Source organism: Primulina huaijiensis, chromosome 18 (genome assembly GCF_012295235.1).
Source record: "Primulina huaijiensis isolate GDHJ02 chromosome 18, ASM1229523v2, whole genome shotgun sequence".
Classification (NCBI taxonomy): Eukaryota; Viridiplantae; Streptophyta; class Magnoliopsida; order Lamiales; family Gesneriaceae; genus Primulina; species Primulina huaijiensis.
Genome location: NC_133323.1, coordinates 1,338,229 through 1,358,974, shown reverse-complemented (window position 1 = coordinate 1,358,974; position 20,746 = coordinate 1,338,229). Strand labels below are relative to the sequence as shown.

The 20,746-nt window shown below is 32.9% G+C and overlaps 2 protein-coding genes across 5 annotated transcripts; one reads left to right on the top strand and one right to left on the bottom strand.

Annotated features, from left to right (window-relative positions):
• The first annotated feature begins 2,146 nt into the window (after nt 1-2,146).
• On the top strand, nt 2,147-8,033 carry LOC140964453 (uncharacterized). The gene is made up of 10 exons (XM_073424264.1): nt 2,147-2,680; nt 3,477-3,574; nt 3,656-3,701; nt 5,274-5,356; nt 5,641-5,705; nt 6,833-6,894; nt 7,046-7,105; nt 7,280-7,312; nt 7,642-7,707; nt 7,794-8,033. The coding sequence occupies exons 1-10, from the start codon at nt 2,258-2,260 to the stop codon at nt 7,836-7,838; spliced, it is 981 nt and encodes a 326-aa protein (XP_073280365.1). The 5' UTR covers nt 2,147-2,257; the 3' UTR covers nt 7,839-8,033.
• Nucleotides 8,034-9,730: 1,697 nt separating this feature from the next.
• On the bottom strand, nt 9,731-19,733 carry LOC140964318 (translation factor GUF1 homolog, chloroplastic). 4 transcript variants are annotated; one of them, XR_012172868.1, is made up of 22 exons: nt 19,288-19,733; nt 18,778-18,954; nt 18,039-18,125; nt 17,880-17,936; nt 17,626-17,691; nt 16,876-16,938; nt 16,585-16,629; nt 16,327-16,427; nt 15,641-15,737; nt 15,247-15,318; nt 13,758-13,912; nt 13,614-13,671; nt 12,959-13,039; nt 12,763-12,849; nt 12,050-12,121; nt 11,815-11,949; nt 11,632-11,705; nt 11,203-11,290; nt 11,046-11,106; nt 10,714-10,789; nt 10,130-10,170; nt 9,731-9,986 (listed from the first exon to the last, which is right to left on the bottom strand). XR_012172868.1 is itself a non-coding variant. In XM_073423987.1 (22 exons), exons 1-22 carry the CDS (start codon nt 19,573-19,575, stop codon nt 9,891-9,893), a joined length of 2,094 nt encoding a protein of 697 aa, XP_073280088.1. In that variant the 5' UTR covers nt 19,576-19,733; the 3' UTR covers nt 9,731-9,890. The 4 variants fall into 4 exon arrangements, 2 of the variants coding, with proteins under 2 accessions (XP_073280088.1, XP_073280089.1); XM_073423987.1 differs by having other exon boundaries at nt 11,046-11,123; XM_073423988.1 differs by lacking the exon at nt 10,714-10,789 and having other exon boundaries at nt 11,046-11,123.
• Nucleotides 19,734-20,746: the final 1,013 nt, after the last annotated feature.

Here is a 20,746-nt window from a genome sequence, read left to right as displayed (position 1 = left end):
TATTGAATCATTGCATAATTCATGAGTGCTTAAGATCAGCAAGAATAAATTAATTATTATGTGTGATATTAATAAATGGATGAGTTTTTAATTAGAAGTTATGTTGTCCATTCTTTAGATATATACTAGCNATTATTTATTTTAATTTTTTACTTTTAAAGAATAACCATTTTTTTTGGGGGGGTGGGGTTTAAAGGACTCACATGCATCCATTATAGTCTTGTGTCGGGAATTTGGTCAATAAATGAAAGATTCCTTGTGACATTTTTATAAATTAGGTTCGAGTCTTGTCCCTAAATAAAATTATTTGATGCATGAATAAAATTAATGACCCTACCACCATCACCAGCACCGGTATATAGCCAAAGCCTTTAAAAGAAACCCATTTTCAATGGTGGTTCTATAAATTGGACGCCCCCACAATATATAAATATGCCAAAAAAATTATTTAAATTGTAAAAAAATAGAGGATCGAAACTGAAATTCGACAATATATATAAAGATATGTAAGAGTTCATTCCTTTTTTTTTTTGGGTATTTGAATCTTGTGCAGAGTAAGACAAGTCGAGTTTGGAGTGCAACGTAATAAATCATAATCCATGTAGTTGTTCTTGAAAAAATAAAATAATCTTTATATTTAATGAATAATTATGTAAAATATAGATTTTATTCCTCCATCATGCTGCTCTCTGTCTGAAAAAAAGAAAAAGAAAAAGAAGCTAGGTTGTCGCCACACACAGAATAAAGTTAAAATATAATCTTGTATTACTTTTGAAAGCATGTTGTTGATTCCTTCAGTATCCGCCAGTGAATTTGCATAAAGTGCAGAAAGAATGTGTGATTTGAATAGTATTAATGATGATGATTCATAAAAGCCACTAATTGCTTGTCAATAAGCTATCATTCCTCATACTTTGGGCAATTATTTTTATATATTTTTTATTAATTTATTTATACATGTAAAACATCTCTTGCCATTGATGCATTGTGAAGACATGAAAGAAGATCCAGTTCTGAAATCATTAAAAAGATATTCATAACAAACAAAACGAAATATCAAAAAAGTTTAATAAGAAATTAATAGAAACAAAATCAAATTAAAGAAAGTAACATATACAAGAATGATAAGAGGAGCACGAACCATCCCGCTCAACACGAGCTCGATGTCGGGGAATTGGTGTAGGGGATAACGTTGCGGTTAAAGAAGTCCTAGGCCAAAACTTGGGCGATGAGCTCACTGACCTATCTTGGGATATATTGCATGGCTTTGAGTCAAAAAAAAATTCCATCTGATTTAACATTTAATTTCTAAATATTATATTGCATATAATTGAGGATGTAATATATCANTCCATATTTAACAATATTTATTATATTCTTGTCGTAATATATATTTATTTAATTTAGGGTCTTGTAAGCTGTTTGAGAGCTTATAAACTCTTAAAAGTAATGTTTACATATGCTTAAAAAATTTATTGCTGTATTTTCCTTACCAAAGTTTCTTAACTAATTATAATAACTATTGTTACTATTATATTTGTCATCATAACATAATAATTCTGATTTATGAAAATAAACATTGTATTATTTTTATCGGATTACTTCTATTTACGTTAATTATTGTAAAAATATGATTTTATAAAATGAGTCTGCTTAACAAGTCAAGCTCGAGTCATACTCGTTTTCGAGCTCATTTTCGTGCTCTTTTGGCATTCTTAGCTAAAATGCCAATTAATATCTGAAAATTTGAAAGGTGAGTTTTTCATTTTATATCATTCACATGTTCTGTTTCGATAAATCTTCAATAGAGAGTGCGTGTCGCTAAATTCATGGTCCACTAAACTAGCCCCCAACGAAGCTCGAGTTCGGGCCACATAAACGAGCTCGAGCTCACAAACAAGCTCAAGAGTTTACGAGCTGAATACCATTAAACTCGAGTTCGGCTTGATAAAATTGTCGAGCACGATTTTGTGTTTGTCTCGATAAATTCAACTAATTATCTCGAACGAAAACTTTTTATCTAACCAAACTTGAAGTAACCCACAAGCAACTTAATCCGTTTACCTCTCTAATCAACTCAGGATAGGTTCGAACCCTAGAAATTGGGAGAGGATGGATCGAGAATTATATTAAATTTAATTTTAAACAAAAAATAATAGAGAGGCGAAGAAAAAAATATCTACGATTCTACGAATTCTTCTGCACTTCGTATTGTCCATATCCCACGCTCCATAGACCATAACGCAGCAAACGGCGAATGGCATTCTCCATGCCCAAATTTTCAACCTTTTCCACAGATTTTTCATATGTCCCGCAAAATTCTTCAAGTGTACTGCCTCCCATTTTTCGCTCTCCTCAATTCAGGTACAACTGTTGCTACAAAAGTCCAAGATTTTGTTACAAATTGAAGTGTTGTTACGCTGCCGCAAAGGAGGAACGAAGTGGAGGGTCTTCGACGACGAAGAAGAGAAAGAAGCACAGTAGCAAAAATAGCATCGATAATTCGATTGAAGATGATTTTGTGATTGGAAAAACCGATGGTGGTGGTAGGGTGGAGGTGCTAGAGTCACCGTCGCAGTCGGAGAACGCATCGCTTCTGCTTCCGAAGCCGCCTGCGGGTTTTGTGTTGGACGAGCGAGGGAGAGTTTTGAAAGCTTCTAATAAGCGTGTTGCCACCATTGTGAGTTTTTCGCTACGTTTTTAAACATTTTGAATTCGAATAGTGATAATGTACAGTAACTTCTACGTGTGTGGGCGTGCGATGTTACTTTGTGTCAGTTCGATGTTATAAAGTTTCGTTCTTTATGCTAAATTTTCTGCAATTGTGGTGCCAATCGCTCGTTCTTTCATTTTTATTGCGATGAAATTCATCTTTAGTGAATTTTAAGTTTTTTAAGGAGAAGGACGAGATATGACCATGCCAAATGCATTGTGACGTATCAAATTCTGAATAAGAAATATAAGCTGTCAGTGTGGTTGATGGAGTAGCCAGAAATTTTTCCATCTTATCATTTGATTAGCTATTAGATTCGAGTCTCAGAACTGAATATGATCATAAAACTTTTAGTTTTAATAGCTGGAATTAAGCCTACAGTATCACGAGTTTGAATCATGTAAAAAAGTTGCCCATGTATGGATTTTTTTTTCTGTTTTGCATTTTGGGCCAACAAAGACGTGATTGTGTTAGGACATAGAAATTTGTATTTGGATTCACATTCTATGGAAGTATATTGTGAATTTGTTACATACTTGTTGAAATCAGCCAGTGATGTCTGTTTCTTTTGTAAGATGACAAACTTAGAGACGTAAGAGAACGGTTCTTCTGTGTATAGTTCTAGATTATATTACGCCAATGTTAGATTTGACAACAGCTTGCTCTCTTTTTAGGCTCCATCCTTTTCGTCTCCATGTTGATAACATTATTTCTCCCCTGTTTCTTCAATGGTTTATTTATGTTATCTAAAAATCAACTTCAGGTCGATTCTACCAATAACTCCCCGCTGGAGTGCGTTATAAGGAGGATATTTAGAAATTCACAGGGAGATGAATGTATGCTACTGTGCCCAGTTGACACGTAAGTAGATTGCAGGTTGTGATCAAGTTAACTTCTTTGTCTTCACGAAAAGGATTGGCTACTTACTATTATTATATACAGACCTGTTCAGATTCTGAAGAGCGTCAATGTTGAAGGATGGTCTGCGGTACATCTGAAAATTTTAGCTTGCTTACAGTCGTCGTGTTTTTTACAATTTTGCAGAAGTATGATTTCTCTATACTTTTCTTGGGCAATCATACTTTAACATTTTTTTTATAAAATGATTATAACATGAGAAACCTTCTCTTTGTAAAAATTGCTTACCGAATTCATGCATAAGAACCGTCTACAATGATATGCTCGAGTTAGAAAATGCATTTTATTTTTCTGAACAGATGTTTTAAGTTGTTTTTCTTTTCTTTTTTTTTTGTCAGCAGAATCCTTATTTTCAGCCCCAGTGTTGCCCAATTATGGCATGAAACATGTCCGTCCCTGTGTAATATTAATCTGTGAAAAATCATGGATCACTGAGCGCTCATTTATTATTTTTATATATTTGTCTATGGTTACTTCAGCAATGGAAAATAATTATGGTTTTGAATGTGTCTAATCACTAACCTAAATGGTCATTGACCTTAAATGAGCATGTTTGATAAGATGTTTGTGAAATATGAATATCTTTAAATTAGTTCAAATTTTGTGCTTAACTTTAGTTCAAATAGGATTATTAACTTAAATATCCGTTCTCCTGAAGATTATTGGCAGTATCACTTGGCTCTTCTTTGAAATTGAGAGGTTAGGTTGGCCAACTTAGTATTTAGTATGGTGCAAGGAGGTTGTGTATCTTAGTTGAAAGAGTAGCAAGTGTCGCTACACAGATCATTTGTCAAATTATTGATTGCTCATCATAGTTGTTATTTCTGCTTGCCACAAGGGAACTTTATAGAGTGGAGCATAAGTGATTCTTATGATTTATGAATTCCCACTTTATGTTTTCTTGTTTCTTATATATATTTACAGTGTGTTTGGTAGCACAGAATTAGATGGGATTTGAATTGCAAAAACCATTTTAGTGTTCGGTAAAATGAGATTTCAAAATGAGATCTATATTTGATGGGATTTCATATGATTTCATTTAACTAAGTGAAATCCTTGCAAAATTGATAAGATTTCATGGAATTGGAGTATTAAAAACAATCAAATTATTCTTATATTACTTATAAATTTTAAGTCTTTTTTTAAAACATTTATAAGATACCATATCTGCTAACTTTAATTTTAATTTAATATTCATAAACTTTATATTTTTTCAGTTCTTAAAAAAACTAACAAAAATATTTTTTATATGTTAAAAATAACTTTTTGTTCTTGATAAAAAATATATGAGTATTTATATAAATTTTATTGATAGAAAAAGAATTTTCAAATAAGCAATTTAATTTTTTTAATATAAAGAATATTTTTTTTAATTGTCAAATCAAATTCCAAATTAGATTTTAAATCCTTGCCAAACACCAAAATGGAATTCCAATTCCGAGGATTTAAAATCCAATTCCAATTCCAATTCCCTTTTTTTATATATCTAAACACACTGTTAAGCTTATCCATTTGTGGTTTCGTGTTTGAATATCAAATGCTGTTCGTCACAGGGAAAACCCTCCTTTCCCCTTTTTTTGTAACCTGCTTTCTATTTTGGTGTATCATGATATGAACATCTTTTATTCCAACTATTATATAGGTAAGTGATGAAGAAGTAGAAGCCATTCTTCCTACTGCAGCTTACGCCCTTGCCAAAATTCATATGCATTTGGTATACAGTGGGTATGATGAGGCATCAACTTAGCATTTAAAGTATAATCTCTGGAGTGGCATATAGTTCGGATTTTGCCTATTTTACGTGAAAGTTTGGGGATTTTAAAATGAAATATTCATTCGCTTATGAATTTGATAGTTGGGATTAGATACGGTGAATTTAAAAAATAAAGTTCCACTCGACATCTCGACAAACAACGCCTGGACATTTTCTCCCTGTATCAGAATCTTGACCATTTTTCCTTCCTATTTTGTCCTATTATAATGCAAATTTCTTCCTTTGCTGCCTCCAGATTTTGCTATACAGCACGAGGCGGGTTTTGCTACACCAAAGAAGACCTTTTTGAAGTTCATACTGGTGAATTTCCTAATTTTTTCTCGTTCAAGCTTAATGTTTTTCAAAAATAATAATTCATCACTCTCATTTTCCTTATGAGCTTGTAACCTCTCACTCTCTCAGTTTGTTGCTTTTAGGAAGATGAGAATCATTTAGACATTTTTTGTTTGTGTTTTTTCTAGACTTGGTTTGACAATAAATGGTCGCTATGTTGGTATGAGGAGGCTATAATTAAGGTCATGTATCAATTATTCAACTTGCTGACCATGCATATCCCCTGCTTGTTATTGTCCACAAAATTGATGTGTTTGAATGCATGACTCTGATTAGTTTGTATATCGTCAACGAATATAGGATTGCAATTAAGTAGCCTTCATTGAATAATGATATCATTTAATACAAGTGATGGATGAACACGAATTTTGAGTAGATGTGTCGGTGTTTAAACTTTCTTTTGTACTGTAGTTAGAGTGAAAATTAGTGAAAATAAGAATAACAATATTTTTTACTTTTAAAAATGACACGTGTTAGAGAACAAAAGTACTTTCTATAATTACCTCTTATTTGATAATATAGTATGAAGATTATGTTTTAGAGGTAATCAATGATATAATTTTTAAAAAGTGGCACATCAAGAAATCAAGTTAGTTTTTAAAAACTGTTCTTGCTTATTGTATAAGTAAGATTATGAGGTTGCAAATAGCCACTCATCGTTTGCTATATGACCACTAAATGAACATGACTGCATTGCACGTGTGAATATGTGAATCGGCTCTAGAACATATTTTAAATGGTAATTTATTGATATCCTCCAAGAATCAAGCTCCTATGCTTATTAGTACCTTTTCGGACATAAAATAATATGATATATGTTTGGTATTTCTGAATGAGACATTTCAGCTGTAGGTATCATATTTGAGATTAGTTGGGTCATTTAATTTTTTGTTGTTACGTGATATGTCGTAAATTTTGAATGTATTGTGTTGAAATAATAATGATTGCAAGAGGAATGTGAATAGGATGAGAAAACATTTTCGCAAATGAAGTTGAAAATGAGTGGAAATAGTTGGTTTCGTCTCTGAAAAATGTTGTCGTTTTCCAGAATATGAATTTTAACTTGCTAATGAATAGTTTTCGCTTATATGCAGACAGTGCTGAAGATGTAGACGGTTTGGCGACTGAAGGCATTGAAATTGTGTGCTTCCATCTGGTATGATGTTAGTCGTGTTCTGCTGAGCAGATATATCATTTAGGGAGACTGATTTTATAACGAAACAATAAGTTGCACATTCCTACGAAATGCCTGTGAAGAAAAACCCTGATCAAAGCTTTTTCTCAGCCTAGAACTTTTCATCGTGCAGGAAAGTTCCCACTATATGATCTATACGCCTTCTGACCCTCTTATGTTTGTTGCTGTGAAGGTAACAAATTAGGAATCATATTTGTGTTCAAGAAAGCGTTCATTCTTGCTCATAGTTCAATGTGTTTTTGGAGTAGTATGTTGTTTTATCTTAAACTTCTTGCCTGCATAAGTTTGATTCTGCATCATGAGGCACTGCACTTTTGATCTTACACGAAGTTCTTTTTCGTTGCAGGATAAAAATGGGGTGTTACAGATAGCTGATGATGTAAGCATTTTAGGCTCGCGTCTTTCTATCTTATCTTTTAAAAAAATTTCTTTCCTTTTCTCATTGGTGTTTGCATTATGCCAAAAGCACCAATAGTCAGACACTATTTCTTAAAACGCTAAGCAGTATCACAAAACGCACCCTACAGAGTCGTAATTGAACTCCAGATAGTTTGATTCAAAATTCTTGTGTTTGAATTTTATGATTTGAAATGGAGGAATCTGATACGATAATTTTGGATGTGAAGCCGAAGCCGAAGCCATTTCTTTTTATTTGATTGCACACTATCAACTGTTTCCAAGCTTTGATCGAAACAAATGCTGTAACAGGAACTTTTGGATGATCCCGCCATAATTAGCTCCATAGATGAGGAGACTGAATTCAACGTGTTAGTGGTATGCATGCCTACTTCACTGACCCTCTAAAGCTTATCAGGTTATGATCAATTTGCCACATCTTAAGTCTATATTTGTGTTTGTAGGAAGAAGAAGCTGCTCTTTTTGAATCTTTAATTGGAAAAAGGTGATCCATCTGGTGTATCATCCATGGTAGGAAGCAGGTTATAGATGTATTTGTTGCATTAAATTAAATGTTTTAGCTAGCTCGTACAATAACATTGTGTATAAAATTATACAGTATCGTAAATTTAAACTCGTGGATATCAAGAGTAGTGCGTGAACAAACCGAGTCACGCTAAATATAGCCAAAATTTTAAGTTCGATACGAATTTGATATTTTGGAATATTATTTAAATATTATTCGAACCGATTTGAGAAGCTCGTGGACTAGCTCGGTTTGTGTACTCGAGTTTATAGCAACCACTTTGGGTCATGTTGTCATTTTTTTATCTCCAAAAATACACATATACGTCATCTATAATTATCATATTATAATAAAATATTTTTTTATCTTTATATATATATATATTTAAAATTTTAAAATAAGATCATATCATCACAAAAAAATTGTTATTACAAAAAATAATTTTAAAGGTTTTTTTATTGTAGTATTACTCTGGGTTTTATACAAAAAATATTGAACATAAAAAAGTATTATAAATTTTCTTTTCGTTTATTCAATTCTGTATCATATATTGTTTTGTGATTATGCTACTGGTGATTTTGCTCAGATGAGATTCTGAACAGATTACCATTAACATTTATGATTATCGTGTCATGAAAGTTTTGTTTCTGATACATATTTCGATTTGATTTATACAAGGAGCTTTTAAATACTCACATATTGATGCAAATGGAGGTAATTTTTAAATATGGATTTGGGTAAGATTTCAAAGTTTTTTGCCTAAAAATGAATGAACTTGCAACCTGAAGATGATTTTTACGTGAGAAATTGTGATCTTTTTTGCATATATCAATTGTCTAACGACTGTCCCCATTTTATCAACACAGGTCTTTCCAACGTGCTTATATTCTCATTCACATGCACTTTAGAAACTTCCGAGGGGTAACTCATCCAATAATTGTCACAAGTCAAATACACCTAACTTTGAAGTTTTTAAATAATGAACTCACAAAAAATAGATGTACATTTTTGTTACAAGCAGTACTTATCAAATTTTTTTAAGCCTTCTGCAAATGTATAGTATCATACATGCACAGTCTTTAAATCTCGTTCATTCTGAGACGAGATATCACAACATTGGTTTATGTGGCTTTCTCCATCTGTCTATTAAGTACTTTCCAACAAAAATGTTGAAATGGTTGGTTAAAAATTTCAATGGAGCTAACCAAATGTTAAAAATTGACAGCGAAAGCTTAGTTGTAACTGCGGACGATATTCATGATGTCTTCTTATTGCCACATAATAATAGAAGTGCTTTTTCGAAGTTGAGATACGAGAATTTAGATTTGTTGGTTAAACTAAAGGAGGATAATGATCTCAATATCGATCACCGTTGAACTCTTTGAAAGATGTTACTCAGACAAAGTTGACAGATGATGGAGATTATTAAGATATTTTTCGTCCTTTATAATTTGCATTCAGTTTTTTACTAAGTTCAAATTGTTAGGTCAATTTTGGTGTTGTGAAGGCATTGGTCAATGCCCGGTCCGTTTGAGCGAGTGTTTTGAGCTTACTATAAATAAAGAATACGTCAAACAATGACAAAATAGTTCGCCGTGAAGTAAACCAGCGTGTTGTTCCCAAATTACCCTTATAATAAGAAATTTTTTCAAATTGTGATTGGAGTTTATTTTCAATAAATATCCATCAAAAATTGCACTATGACATCTCAATCATTTCTACAGTTATAAAATGACCTTTATTTTAATATAAATTAAATTAATTAAAAAAAATTATAAGTGCACTAGTTTTAATTGTAGGAACACAGCTTATTTGCTTACCATTTCGAAGAAAATTAACAACACAACCATTCAAAGTATACGCTAAAGGAGCCCGAGATTTCAAGTTTGTATGATTTGAGTCCGAGAAGTTTAAATATCATAACAAGAAGATTTCAATAATTGTCCCACAAAAATTTGGGAAATAAAAGCTTTTTTCTTTCCTTTCAAAATTGAAATGCATTCTGAGACTAGTACTTTATATGTACAAATGCAAATCAGAGCACTTCTTTTTCAAGTTTAAGCACGGCCATGAATGCTTCTTGAGGTACGTCCACTTTTCCAATTGACTTCATTCTTTTCTTTCCCTCGGCCTGATTGGAGTGAAACAAAACTATCAGCCGTAGGTCCATCACATGTTTTATAAGGAAAACATACATACAAGTTATATGACAGTCAACAATTCCAAGAAACTACCAAAAAATTATGTTGTGGTCATGCATGCAGTAATACTCACCTGTTTCCGCAATAACTTCTTCTTCCTCGTGATGTCTCCACCTGGAGGAATGAATCAAGAAAAGTAATTGCATAGAAAATGAAAAAAGGTAAGAATTTCATCATATGTACTTACCTGCGAAACAGTTAATTCAAAATAATCTCAAAAAAACATCACTATTAAGAAAGTGTCAAAACAGGAATTGGAAAACGATGTGTCGTGAGAAACACAATTCTCTGATATGAAGTTAGAGACCATTTCGTTCAAAAAGTTAGGACTTGTGAGAGGTGTCCAACAATAGTTCTAGATTTTAATATATCTCCTTCCATAAAGTAACAGACTAGAGAACATATACGATGAAACAATATTATAAAAGAAACTATGAATCTTTTATGTTGAATGTGAGACCTATTTTGATAGGATGTTGGAAACCAATATTCCCTAGTTTATGAGAACAATAGTTTTATATTTTAATACACGGTCATTAATTTTTTTTACCCTTTTTAAGTTGGCCTAGCCTATGAAACCGATACCAATTGTATCATGGCCATATTAACATGATGCCTGCATTTCGCAGTCTCTTCATTCAGGAGACATAATCTCACCATAGCATTTTGCAAGAACATCCTTCCTGATAGCAGACAGAGATTCGCTGGCGATCACTTTGGAGCCTATGCATGCCTACGCAAAAGGTGAGGTGCTCTTAGACTACATTATAACTGAGAAAGCTGCAGAATACATTTTGTGGTGGTTCGTTTCATCTGGATTTTAGTAGGGACATCGAAAATTATAGAAAATATTAAGTTATATGCAAAATCTACATCCGATCGCAATTGGCATTTCTTACAAGATTAAAGTGAATGACAATTTTAGGTGGATTTTCATTTACCCCGAGAGAATCATGAGATAGTGCTTCCCAGAAAATATGTGAAGTTACCTGGATTGGAATTTTAAACATTTGTCTCGGTATTAGTTCCTTCAGTTTTTGAGTCAAAGCCCTACCAACAGGATAAGCCTGAGAAAAGTGGGCATGGGCATATATTTCATTATATGAAAACCTCATTCTAGTAAACAAGTCAACAAGAGTATGATACCTTGTCTTTATGTACAATAGTCGATAAAGGCTCCACAAGATCCCCATTAATTTGAATATCAAGTTTTATCAGATCACTTTCTTTATACCTATTTCATGATTCAAAAAACTCAAGGTAAAACACAGTCATAAATCTAAAAATATAGTTAGCGTGTGCCTTGGGATAACTAAAAGGCAATATCAGTAATAAACTAAATGAATGCGAATATAAATCGACATGAATACAGTAAATTACACTTTCAAGAAATGAATATCTTAGCAAATTATAGCTGCTACACCTGCTAGTCTAAGAGTGAACGTTCATAAAGAAAGAAGAAGAAAGTGCGAGAAATGGTTCATCTATCCAGAAAACTATCTAAATAACACTGGCAGTTGCCTAGTTTGGTTTATAATTAACTATTTACTCCAAAAGATCGATTGATGGTTTTACCCGATGACGGAGTACTCCATGCTAGCATAGCCTTTACTCTTTGACTTTAGCTGATCAAAGAAATCCCCTACCATCTGCACGATGAACAACCCAAATCCTCGAAGTGAAACGTAAGTCAGAAATTGAAGGTAATACTTTCTAGTCCCCATGAATTCAAGTCGCTTTAACCTCAAAAAGGGATACCTCGGCTAGGGGTAACCTATAAGTTATCGATGCTCTACTCTCAGTAATAAACTTCATTTCAGTGAATTCTCCTCTTCGGTCCTGAGCAAGCTCCATTAGGGCACCAATATATTCTTTTGGAGTGAGCATTTCAATCTGTACATTGGGAAAAAAATCAGTTATTACATGATCAAGCTGTCTTTTAAAAACTTTGAAACTGATTCCAACACACTAGGCCAAACCAAAGGCGAGCAACCTTAACAAAAGGCTCTTCAATTGACCTCCTGTTTCCAGGTTCAGGAAGTAAAGATGGATTTGAACATTCAACCTGTTCCAAAATAGGAATATACAAACATTCATTAAGAAAGAGATGGTCAGGAATATCTTTACATTCGGAATGATAATGTACAAGCCCCAGAAACGGCAGAATTCAATAAACAAAATAAATTTAAAAAAAATTCCCTAATAGATCAGATCTATATTATGTGAGAACACCGTAAGTCATAAACATAAGAGTGAACCTCTAAAAGTGAGTCATCTAAAATATGAACTTAAATAAAGACTTGTGTCGGCGACAAATTTAGTTATTTATCATACAATTATACCTATATTAAAGTCTTCAAATCTATTTTCATGCTTCCATGGATGACCATTCTACTGACAATTTACTCTTTCACATGTAAAATGATATGATAACACTTTCTCCTAAACAGCTGGTTTTATTAAAAAATGTGCATATTACAGATGGATGAGGTCATGGAAACACAAATAACTGAAATGACAAAGCAAGGAACCCAAAATACCAAACTGTAGCAGTCCAACCATGACTACCGTGCTCATATTTCCTAATGCTACAGAAAAATAACACTTGTAGCTACAGCAGAAAGACAGTTCTTCGACTCAAGATAAATTTTAATAACTAAACAAAAATTAGCGAAAAATATCAAGAATGGGATAAGCAGATATTACAGTATCACCGTTTAAACAGTTCACTCTGTAAACAACACTTGGAGCTGTGGTTATTAGACTCAAATTGTATTCACGTTCTAGCCTTTCCTGTGGAAAAGAACTCATTCAGAACAGGATCTATATGATTGCAAAGCAAGTAGTGCTAGTAGATGTAACCAAGATCAAAACACCAAAACATGCTAAAAAAGCAGTTCACCTGCACAATTTCCATATGAAGAAGACCCAGAAACCCACATCTAAAGCCAAATCCCATAGCACTCGAGGTCTCTGGCTCAAACTGTATGGTAACATAATCATTGGGAAATATATTTTATGTATATTATTCTAAATAGTAACAAAAACAATATGGTCAAAAGAAACTTCTATGGAAGAAATCTGTTTGTATTCAAGAAAAGAAACAGAACTTCTGTACATGCGTCCAAATGGAAGTAGACGACAGAGTGGGAACAATGGTACTATATCCAAAGATCCCAACAAAATAGAAAAGCTGTTGGGGTCGAATATCAAATGTTCTTCAGTAACATTGAACATGTTCTGCATTTGTTACTATTAAAAATTCTCAGAAAATAAAGTGCCTCCTCATTAATTTGTGCTCTATTTCTTGGTTCCTAGCTATAATGGTCCCTGAACCAGGTAGGGGAAAGAAAAGACGACACAAAAAAAGGCTCGAATAATTGATAAATTTGCTGCACGTATCTGCATTTGACGTTTTACAAAAGAAAAACAACCATCTCATGGTATTTTATTAATATTAAGATTGATCTCCAAGATGATTTTATATTTGTATTTTATTTTTTAAAACCTCCAATCCCCAAGGCACAATTGCGACAAAATTATCAAAAAGGTCCTACCTTTAGAGCAGCATCATTAAGCTGCAATTTGTCTAAAGCATCGCGCAACTCGTGAAATCTACAATAAGAAAACAACCATTGTAATTTATTCAAAATTGTGATCCACCATATATTAAGCACATAAAGAGTGAAACAGGGTAATACTGGTCAGCATCAACAGGAAATAGGCCACAGAAAACCATTGGTGTAGCCTCCTTGTATCCAGGCAGCGATTGTTCAGCTTTCCTACTGTAGTGTGTTATTGTGTCACCCACCCTAGCATCTGCCACTGATCTTATGGAAGCTGAAAGATAACCTACCTGAAGGATATGTCTTGATAAATATTTGTACTGGCAATAAATAGTAAAAAGCTTAGAGAACAAACATAAAAATGACATGGCTATAGAATTGTCAAAGTACATAGTACGAAAAGGATTTCAAAAGGGAGAGTAAAATCCAGTGGATGAGTTATTTCTGGTCTTTCTGAGCATCCAAGAAAAAAAATTTCAAGAAAAATCTGTATGGAATGAACACCAATAAGCATACTTCTAACAATTCTGAAATGAAAAGGTCGCCTTCTATATTTTCAACAGTGAGGACATGCTTGGTTTGGAGGATGAGATTATTGAATGGTAAGTAAATGATGATAAAAAAAATTGATTGATAGAAAAATATAATATATGATGATAAACTAGTATTATGTTTGGTATGATTTCTGTGGGTACGATGAATTAAGAATGTTTGTACTTTTTGACCAATTAACCTTCAAACATATTAAGATTACAACCCTAACCAATATTTATTTTCCCTCAACTACTTCATTCTTCTCCTTTTTTTTTTGTAGGGCAAAGGGTGGTATTGGAATTAATGTATATGATTAAGATATGGATTGTTACTGTAGGGATGGGTTTATTTTCCTTACTTTAGCGTCCCCAAGTCCTTTGAATAAAAGATTGAGTGGGTTTATTTAAAAACCTACCAAATGATGGTTTATCCTAAAAAACCAACCACGATCCCACTCAATCACTTATACCAAACGCAGCGTAAAATTATATGTAATTGAAAACAAAAAATCACCCTATGAACAACAAATAAGAAGCCATCTTAATGAATCTGAGACCAAAACAAGCCACGAGCCAATAAACAAGAAAAAAAACCCAATCTTCAGCAACCAGGAAGATAATCCTCCTTCCTGCCTAGACATTTAAATGCCTTCTTGAATTGACAAGGAAATCTAACCATAATTAAAAAGGTGAAATATGAAAATGTAAATTGATAGTCGATAGGTATTGCATGATGGCCCTTTCAGTAATAGAGCATCTGAGAAAATTAACATTCAGAAATAGAATAATATTTGTTAACGTCCTAAAAAACTCCCTTCCAGGTATTTGAATGCCTTATTAAATTGACAAGGAGATTTAGGCATAACGAGAAAGGAGAAAGTTCTGTATATGTTAGCATGTTTACTATGACAATATGAGTAAACTGTCTATTTTAGTTGGCCTTTAGGTAATAGAGCATTTGAAAAAATATTATTAACACTAAGAAATGAAATAACATTTGTGAACATGCTTAAAAATAAAAGACAAATTGTTCAATTTCTATCAAAGAAGCACGCATCAATCACAAGACCAAGCAAGATGAGATTTCCCACCTCTCCAGCGTACAGCTCTTCAACCTGCAACTGGTTGGGAGATAAAACTCCAACTTCATCAGCATAATAATCCTACATTTGAAATTCAATATTAGCAGCTGAGTTTGCGTAGAATCCGTTGATGCAAGCTACATTTCAGAAATGGAGCACCAAAAGTATTTAAACATAATTTTTCCCAACTGCATGCTCAAATAATAAATCAAGATGGGTAAGCAATCAGTTGCAGGTGAATCAATTAACTGGTAAACTATGGAGTTACTCTCAGGACATTCACCCATCAACGAAATTAGGTCTGAAAAGGGCTGATATTCCTCCGCAGGTTCCTCAAAATGTATATAGCATTATTTTCTTAAACGAAACTTCATGAAATTGCTGCATGATTGTGGACCCATACCTTTCCACTTGCCATAAAAAATATTCGGTCTCCTTTTCGTAAAGTTCCGTCAATAAGTCGAAAATATACAATGACCCCTCTGTATGCATCATAGTAGCTGCCAAATATTTTAAAACCACTTGCAGTAAGAAGATGATTGAGATATTAACAAAAGCAAAGCCAAAATAAAATCAATTCAGCATTCAAAATTAAATTTGATGTACATAAATCACTATATGTTTAAAACAGAATGAGGTGATTAGCACAGACAACATGATCAAGTAACATTAAAAGTTTCAGTTTAATAAGTTAAACATGATATATATACAAAAATGACACACCAAAAGAAGCTAGACATTTGTTCTCGTGTTGCAAGGAAAAGATAAAAAAGAATCAAATCAACATATTATAGAAAGGAAGAGGGTTCTGACGAAACTAACAGCAATATAAGTAAATAACTTACAAACACAAGTATTAAACATCATAGATTTTATCGTAGTAATTTGATACCTATCAAATACTAAAAGAAGCCAGACATTTTTTCAAGTTTTTTTCTCGTGTTGCAAGGAGAAGATAAAAAATATATATATATTATAGAAAGGAAGAGGATTATTTGACGAAACTAACAGCAATATAAAATCAAGTAAATAACTTACCAAAACTAGAATTAAACATCATAGCATTTATCATAGACCTAACTTTGTTACCTATCAAATATGAGAGCCCTCAAGGGTCTTTCTGCGGTATCTTGAGGGCGGGGGATCTTTTGGACAATTGCATTTAGAATTTCCGTGATACCTATCCCTTCCTACAAAATAATAACAAGTGTTAATACCCCAAATGAACCTCTGACATACATCATAAAGCTGGCATTTCCAATTCATTACAATCTGCAAGAAGGGGGAAAGGGCGGCATTTTTTGTCAAATTATATATTGCAAGTAGATATTCGGAGATAGAGTCAACCTTTGCCGAGCATTGAATTGCTTCACTACAATCCAGACCAACAATCTGCGAAGAAAGATTAGCAATTTCAGAAGTGAGAGCACACTTTTAGCATAATCAAGAATATTTTTGCCTTGTTAAGTTATTAATCCTCGACTTAAGGTGGGAGTCCTGTTGAGGCAATGAATGCTTTTGATAAATATGTGTAAAGATTGAAAAGGTCTGTTATAAAATACACCATTATCATCATAACATTACAAATTCCTCATTTTGGTAAATTCTTCGGTAAACCATCAAGCATGACAAACCAACCTCCTCGATCTCTCGAGAAACTCGATCGGGCTCAGCACCTGGAAGATCTATTTTGTTCAAAACCTGAAGAAAGCAAATGTTTGAAAATTCCTTATGCCGAGTGATTACAGATTGTATAGAGCAGCAAATTTTGGTGAGCAGTTGATAAAATTCAAGATAACTTATTACAAAATAAATTTTATGAGCAACAACCATGAAACAAATGACCAAAGGATGATAAATATTGCCAAAATACAAACATATCCCACAAATAAGAGTATAGAATTGTGGTCCTATATGAGTCCATCTACCAAAAGCTAGACTATAAGAAATTGCCTCAAAAACTAAATAAACGAAACTCACTAAAAGCTAGGTGAAATATGATTTCGAATTTCTCATTGTGGATAAAGTAAATAAAAAGAACCCCAAAAATATGCTTTTTCGCTACAGCGACAACATTTCTAGCACCAGAATTCCGGCTTCAGCAGGTTTAATTGCTCTAGCTGAATTATACAATTTATAAGAAATGCTGATCCATCTTTAATTTCATGTTATGTTTAGATTTAAATAAACCATTGTTTCTGCTGAAACAGTCTTGAGTCCATAAACTGCCAGCATTTATTGTGTAGCATTATGTAGTCTTCCAAATGTACATCTCATTTTTCTCATCCCATGTTCCATGTGGACCACCACATCATCCTTAAAAAACAATGCACTCTAAAGTTAATAGAGAATCAAACAAACTGAAATTAGATTGAAAGTTCCACTTACTGGAATGATCTCAAGATTGTTTTCCAAAGCTAAATACACATTAGCCAGTGTTTGGGCCTCAACCCCCTGCAAAATAATATGTATCTATTTCAGACTTTGATATGATAAGATTGGTTCTTCGATATTTCAACTCAACATCATATGGATCTACAGAAAAAAATAAATTCATGCAAATAAGTAACTCCCATGGGTGTTGGGAGAGAAACAGGAGAATTGAAAAATGACCGTGCATTGAAAAGAGAGAAGCGGCTCACCTGAGAAGCATCCACAACAAGGAGCGCACCCTCACAAGCGGCAAGAGAGCGAGAAACCTAAAGACGTTGAAAAATAGAACCAACATATGTGGGGAATATTGGTGCCATCAAATATCAAAACTTCAATAAAAAGAATCTTTCATGGTTTCAGCAATATACCTCATAGGAGAAGTCTACATGACCTGGAGTATCAATAAGATTTAGGCAATATGGTTCATTTCTATGCATATAACGCATCCGCGCAGCCTATGAGGAAAAATATTACAGTGTTCAATAATTTTGAATTAACAATGATCACAGTAGATAGCAGCAGCTTCAACTTAGATTTCATATTACCTTTAACAAACCATAATAATGAAGCGTTACAATTACATATGGCAGGTCCAGAAGAAAAAATTGTATCTAAATCCATCTCCCGTATGAGAGAAATTCCAATAACCAAGGGCTATTTTCACTAAAAGGATCACAACGTACAACTGTGAGACTCTAATGTCATGGAAACAATATTAGATTATAGAATATTATTGTTGCCTTACATGCTGAATTCCAGTGCTCTTAGAAAATAATGTGTTGCAAGTTACAGCAAGTATGCGGTCAGAAGAAAACCAAATCTGTTATTTAACTCATTATGCCTACTTTTTCTATGAGCTACATGCACTCGGGGAAGAAAACTATCCTTTGATTCAGGTAATCGTTTGTTGAATAATTCATAAAAATATTATGTGGCCAACTTTGAACAGCAATACTTGAGAGATCGTGCTATGCAATTTCAACAAATAACTAACTCGAGGTTGCATCTGATTCAATCACACGCAGCACAGAGCCTGACAGACCAAGCGAGAACTAACTTCGCACATGTTTTATACATCAATTAAATTTACTCGGCCACAAAGTCGACCTGTAATTTAATGGTGATGCCTCTTTCTCTCTCCAAGTCCATGTTATCGAGAAACTGTTCCTTCATCTCTCTGCTTTCCACAGTGCCAGTTATCTGCAACAGTTTATCCGCCAAAGTCGATTTCCCATGATCAATATGAGCTATGATGCAGAAATTCCTTATATTTGATGACGGAACCTGCCATTTCGATACATATTATTTTAATACAAAAACAACTCACTCTTCAAATTAAATAATTCACTGGGATTGTTCTTCAAATTTTCCTCATTAGTGGTACACAACCACGTTTATTGCTTTATTTCTTGATCTACCCTCACAAATATGGTTCTTCATCACTTTGGTTTAGTGGTACCGTCCCAAGGAATAAAATTGAAAATTTTGTAACTCTATATCAGCATTCTTACTAATTCTTTTTTCCTAAAACTTAACAGAAAATAAAATACGTGACTATTTTAAAAATAAAAACTGTTCTCTCGGACAAACTGTAAAAGTTAACGGAAGTACTGAAACCTTCGAAAGGCGGTCTTTGCCAGCACGAGCGGAAAGTTCGATTTCAGCATCAGAAGGGGCGAGTTTAGGCTGAATTCCAGTAACCTGGCAACGTACGCCACCAAAACCAAGACGTCGTTTCTGGTGCAATAAGCCGATTTTTCTGGCAGATAAGCAATTCCTGTGAAGAAAAACGGATTCGGTTCTGCTTGAGTTCAAAGGGCGACAAGGAACGATGGCAGTGGAGTTGAAGCAGGGATTCGGGGCCAAAAGAAGTTCGAGGCGGTAAAATTCGGCGGCGATGGCCATATCTCGGCGGTGGTTAGCGTTTCGGTGTTAATATTTTTGTTGGGCTCCGGGCCATTGTTTTTGAGCTTTGGTTTGATTTCAGCCACAGGACAACGGCTATCTGGATTATGGACTACCGCTCGCTTCTAATCCTCCAGTTTTTTTACTGCTTTTTTGTTCAACTAGCATGAAGTACTCTACAGGTTGATACTGATTTATATATAATATAAATTATATAAAAAATTAAAATTCGATATCAAAAACTTATATTATTAGCAAATGATAATAATTAATAAACATAACACATAGAAAACAATACAGAATGAAACAAACTCAAAAGATATGTTTATTCATCCACGCNTAAAAAAAAAAAAAAAAAAAAAGACAATTTAGATGAAAATAAAATGGTGCAGAATATATAGATAATATAGCATATAATTTCAAATTTATAGTTTGGCTATAATCATCTAATATCATTATAACATCTCACTGAATGTATATCCTATAAATAAATAATAAGTACAATATAAAAAAATTGGATGAGACCTAGCACTTTGAAAATAAAAAGAACACGACGACGAAACAAATAAATTAAATGAACTGATTTCTCTTGAATTTTCACTTACTTATATACAATTTTTTGAGAGAAACTAGATACCAAAACTATGATCTCAAATGCAATTTCAAAAAAATATAAAAAATTTCAATCTTTAGCTCTTAACAATTTACAAATACTTCAAACAAAAATTGCAATAAGATGGAGCTTTTGCGAGTTTCAAATAAATTAAAGGAAAAAATAATGGTTATAGAATTTAAATCGTGATTAACATTAGTATTTAATTTGATATTCATTGTCATTAACCCATTAATCTAATAATAAATTATGTTAGAAAATTAAAGTTAATAAAAATAATATAGAATACAATTTTCATATATATCTTAGATATTAAATTTTTAAATATATGTCCCTAAGTAGTCTTTCGATTTATGTAGATGATTTGAGATTTTCAAAATTATACAACTAAAGTTAATTAAAATAATTATTAATATATTTATTTTTTCAGTACATAGTAATATTATAATGAAATGAAAATATAAATTTAATATTAACGAATATAAAATAAATAAATAACGTAAAATAAATAGTAAACACATATAATGCAATGACAAGTGAAGAGGCGGAGGTAAATTT